The 5,395-nt window shown below is 33.7% G+C and overlaps 1 protein-coding gene across 1 annotated transcript; it reads right to left on the bottom strand.

Annotated features, from left to right (window-relative positions):
• Window positions 1-3,781: 3,781 nt before the first annotated feature.
• Window positions 3,782-5,176, bottom strand: LOC149177101 (uncharacterized). Its single transcript, XM_089421664.1, has one exon. The coding sequence runs from the start codon at window positions 5,174-5,176 to the stop codon at window positions 3,782-3,784; it is 1,395 nt and encodes a 464-aa protein (XP_089277790.1).
• Between the last annotated feature and the right edge of the window lie 219 nt (window positions 5,177-5,395).

Raw genomic sequence — 5,395 nt, 5'->3', positions numbered from 1 at the left:
TTTACTTTCAAAAGGAAATCTAACAAACATAACACTGCATGCAGGATCTAGAATTATTCTATGCAGAATAGAGCTTATGAGTTTGATGCTGTCGATGAAGCAAATGAACCAGCTTATTTAGTAGTAGCATCTTACCAGTTTACCTAGTTTATCGAGTTGACTAAGTTGCGCCTAACCCAATAGCAACAGTAAACCCATAAGAGCCCGTTGAGCCCGTTGCTTACTATGCTTGAATATATACACACACTCAAGTAATTGATATGATTTTAACCTGGAACACATGTAAATAGAGCCTGTAATGTAACAAATGTGAGTAGAATGTAACACTGAAGCTCACTAGTAACAAAGCTAGTATCGATCCCATGTATTCCAAGTAGCATAATGATCACCGGAAGTATATCCTAAAGACCTGAGCTTTCCTAAAAGGGAGTCTTCATTGGATCGAGTGGTGGTTATGTGTCTAGTGACTCTAGTCAATTCAAAAAAGCTTCTCAGGCGTAATTTGACCAAATTAGAAATTCTATTAATTCGCACCAGGGAAAATGTGTGCCCAATATATGGAGAAGCGGTACAAATCCACTCCAAGTTTTGACATTATCTCCACATCCTCATACAATATCATAACACATTTTTTTAAGAAAAATATGAAGAATCTGGGGGTGGAGTGCAATATAGAGAGAGACGATACATACATTATAGTGGTGATACTCGTCCTCTGCTACGTCTCCGTTCATTCCATTGACAATTGTTCCTGCGCCTCCCAATACAAATTAATCTTCAAGATTTTGGAATTTGATCTTGAATGTGAAGGTAAGATTGAAATAATTACTAGGTATATGCGAGAACACATCCCAGTTGCTAAGCCCTTTTCCATCGGTGAGATAGCCTCCCTCCAGCTAAAATTAAAAATAAAATAATGGCGGCCCTCAAGATTGAAATGATGGAGAGAAGTTATGGTGGGTGGGTGCATGTACTTGATAGGCAGAAGAAGCCACACCAAACACAAAATCTGATGGGAAGTCGCTCCTGCTCAACTCAACTTTCTCCATAGATGATCCCTTAAAGAGGAGAAAGAAATAGCTTAATAAGGAGTAGTGGATGCAATGTCTGGCTGCTATGGAACCAATAGGATATATAGGAGGAGAAACATGATATACAGGAAGATCATAACCTGTTTCAACATATGATCTAGGGGTAAGCTATCAGAGGTTGCTCTTGGAGTATGGCGAGGGGAAGGCGAGCATGGGGTTGTTGCCATAGGATATAAAGGGACTTGAAGGTGTGGTGGTATTTGCTTAAAATTTCTATATTATATAATTAAAAAAATATAAAAGTTAATAAAAACAACACAAACTTGTGGGTACTTAGGGGCTGATTGCATGCAACCCACGTTGCAGTGCGATTATGAAATTGAGCTAGTTGTCTTTGCTAAGTGCTTATGAGTAAGCCATGGATTCTATTTAAGAAGTGGTGTGCTTAGCTAGCACCAAGTTCGACTATTTCCTCCTATGCACCTTTTTTGTGTGCTTGATCTTTCGGTACACAAGCAAGATGGTAGTGCTGATGAAGTCACTAATGGACTATGCTTGGACAGAGGCGAAGAAGGGAGGAAAATGCAAAGAAGAGAGGGAAATGTAGAACAAAGTGAAGCACGGGTCGAGCATCCACATCTTTCATGCCAACCACTACTGGACTACGCCTGGATAGAGGCGAAGAAGGGAGGGAAATGCATAACAAAGTGAAGCACAGGTCGAACCTTCGCATTTTTTCCTGCTGGGGATGGATAATCGAGCATTCATGGTATGTTTGAGCAATTTTGTTTTTGATCTGTGTTCGACAATAGCAATGAGATTAACAAACGCTCAGCCATCGTACATTGTTTATGTAACTTCATTCACAATCAAGTGAGTATATTGTTGTGTAGTATTTACCGGATTATTCACAGTATCATATTCATCATGTTGATGTTTTGAACTCCAAAGGGGATCCATCATCAAGACCAAAAAATGGTAGATATTGTTCTTTGAGAGAAGAATCCTCCAACCAGTGTATATATAAACCTAATTAATCCTAAATAGTGAACGGTGACAACCTACATATTAGATTAATTTTATTCTTTAATTTTATTTATTTATTTATTTCAGTTTTTAATTTATTTGTTTTGATTATTTATTTATTTTATTTATTATAATTAATTATAATTAAATTATTTATTAATTGGTTTAATTAATTAATTGATTAATTAATTAACTAATTTAATTAATTAATTAATTAATTATAATTTATGTTTTTATGTTGCTTTTAATTAATTAATTAATTAATTTAATCAACTTATAATTACTTGATTTTATGTTAATTAATTATTAATTAGTTTAGTTGATCAACTTATGATTAATTTATTTTAATTATTTTATGTTGATTAATAATTAATTAGTTTAGTTGATCAACTTATGATTAATTTATTTTAATTATTTTATGTTAATTAATTATTAATTAGTTTGGAAATTACTTAATTAGTTTAATTAATTAATTTATAATTTTTGTTTTTATGTTTCTTTTAATTTATTTAATTAATTAATTAGTCTAATTAATTTTAATTATTATAATTTTTTTATTTTAATTATTTTAATTATTTTTATTTTTATGTTTTAATTAATTATTAATTAGTTTTAATTAATTTAGTCCTCAGAATTTAATTTATAAACAAGAAACCTATCTAATTATTTAATTAATTAATAAATAAATTTAATTAGTTAATTTAATTGATTTATAATTTTTATATAATTTCTAAATGTTAATTTATAAACTAATGTTAATATAATCTAAATTTGTTTTGTCATTATTAATTAGTTTTAATTATTGATTGATTTTAATTAATTAATTAATATTTTATTTCATTTTATTTTTATTTTAATTGGGGAGAGACCAGTGATACTAAGCTACAACGGATTTGGATAGGTTTATTTTTCTAATAAGGGGAAGCCAGTTTCCACTAATTTCGCTCCAACTGTCCTTGTTGAGGTTTTGAGGAAATTTTATATTTTGATGGCCTCTTTGATTTTCCTCTTTTGATAATGATCCTCTCTTGCAATGATTTTGGCGTTTTCTAAACATACATGATGTTTGGTTTTGGATGAGTGTTCCGCAAGGGCTGATGTACGGGATCTCCCATTCTTAATATCAGCTCCATGCTCCTTAAGTCTAGTTTTGAAAGATCGACTTGTTTCCCGATATAACTCTTGCCACATGAGCAATCAATCTTGTACACACCCTTGAGTTGTTGATGATCTATGTTATCCTTGACTGATCTCATCATTTGCCTAATTGTTCTACATGTTGTAAACTTAGTGTTTATGTCCTTATTTTTTAATTTTTTTGCAATTTTATTTGTAATCCCCTGATTGAATGGGAGGTACACCTTCCCACAATTTTCTTTTTTGTTTTCCTGAGGATACCTAGAGAGAACCTTATCCTGAGCTCTTTTTATAGCTTTCTTAATACTACATTCCTTATATCCTATGTTTATGAAAATAGAGGTTAAGTGTTTAATTTCTTCATCTAGGTGATTAGGGTTAGAAATTCTGAGGGCTCTAATAGCCAGAGTGTTTAAGACACCAAATTTCTGTGATGGATGATGTTATGAGTCAGCATGTAGATAGCTATATGTATGTGTTTTCTTTCTATAGACCTGGTGTCCCAAAGTACCATCCTCTTTTCTACTAATCAAGACATCTAGAAAGGGTATTTTTCCGTTTCCTTCAAGTTCCATAGTAAACTTGATTTAAGTAGAAATAGAGTTAAGATGGTTGAAAAACTTCTCCAGCTCAGTGTTGCCATGAGTCCATTTTAAGTTGGTGTCATCAACAAATATTTTCCACCAAGTTGGCTTCAAAGGGTAAGAGTCAAGGGTTTTTCTTTCAAAGTACTCCATGTATAAGTTGGCGAGAATAGGTGAGAGCGGGGATCCCATGGCGACTCCTGATATTTGTTCATAACATTGGTCTTGAAAACTGAAAAAGGTGGACTGTAAACAAATTTCAGCAAGTTTCGTTGTTTCAAGATCTGTGGCTATCTTTATAACATGAATAGCTTCATCTAGAGGGATCTTTGTAAACAAAGAAACCACGTCAAAACTCACCAGAATATCATCCTTATCTACCCTTTCATTTTTGATAAGTTTCACAAAATCATTTGAGTCTTTTATAAAAGAGTCTGTGTTACCAACTAGAGGTTTCAGAATCTTAGCCACATACTTAGCTAATTCATAGGTAGGGGAACCAATGGTGTTGAATATTAGTCTAAGAGGGACCCCCTCCGTATGGATTTTTGGTAGTCCATAGATTTGAGGTATAACCTCACAGGATGGAATCAACTTCTTTTTCATTTTATCCTCAAGGTTTGTTCCCATGATGGCATTCTTGACTTGTTTTATAACCCTAGGAATGGGGTTGGAGTTGATTTTCCTATAACTCCCGCAATTTAAATGTTCATTCATCTTATGAATGTAATCCTCTTTATCTAACAAAACTATTGCCCCTCCTTTATCAGCCTTAAGAACAACTATCTTTTCATTATTGCAGAGGGATTTAAGAGCATCCAGTCCTTCTTTATTTAAATTACCCTTTGGCTGAGATTTCAACATAACAAGGGAGCACTTTTGACTTAATATCTCTTTATCATCCAATGAAAGCCCTTGAGTTCCATTCTCAATGTTACAGATAATGCTTTCAAATGGAATTCTCTTGGGGGAAATTGTGAATCCCAAGCCCTTGCTGAGTGTATTAATTTCTTCAGTGGTGAGTATTAGGGATAAGAGATTAACGACTCTTTTATCAAGTAGTTTTGGTTTCGGGACATTGGTATTACTGGAAACTCTCTTATTACCGCAGTTTTTAGGTTTATCAGCATTGTCAATCCTAATGTTATTGTTATTATTCTTTCTGGTATTAATATTTACCCCATATTCAACGGTGTTGTTGTTCATAGTTTCAATAATAACCATATCCCCGAGAGAGGAATCAACGAAATTCACATTTCTGTGGTCATCGTAGGACTCAACGTAAGAACCTACCTTGTTCACCGATTCTCCTACTGTATCATTTGATCTGGTAGTGCTATCATTTGTAGCAGCATTTTTGTTTTTGAATTCTGTGCCCACGCTGTTGCTGTTGTCCATACTCCTTCTATTTGAGGAAGAAACGAGGTGCACACACTGGAGGTGTTGTCCGTACTCCTTTAGTTTGAAGAAGAAACGCTGGAGGTGCCCATGTATGAGGTGTCGCTGCTGTTTACTGTGCCCACATTGTTGTTGGAAACGCTGGAACCCACACTGGAACCCACGCTGGAGGTTGTGCTTACGTTTTCCAAACTAACTAATAATTAATTAACATAAAAT

The sequence above is a fragment of the Pinus tabuliformis genome, chromosome 4_1 (genome assembly GCF_031772625.1).
Source record: "Pinus tabuliformis cultivar Carrire ecotype Pingquan chromosome 4_1, CPIR1, whole genome shotgun sequence".
NCBI classification, from domain to species: domain Eukaryota; kingdom Viridiplantae; phylum Streptophyta; class Pinopsida; order Pinales; family Pinaceae; genus Pinus; species Pinus tabuliformis.
This window is presented reverse-complemented; position numbering and strand designations above follow the sequence as displayed.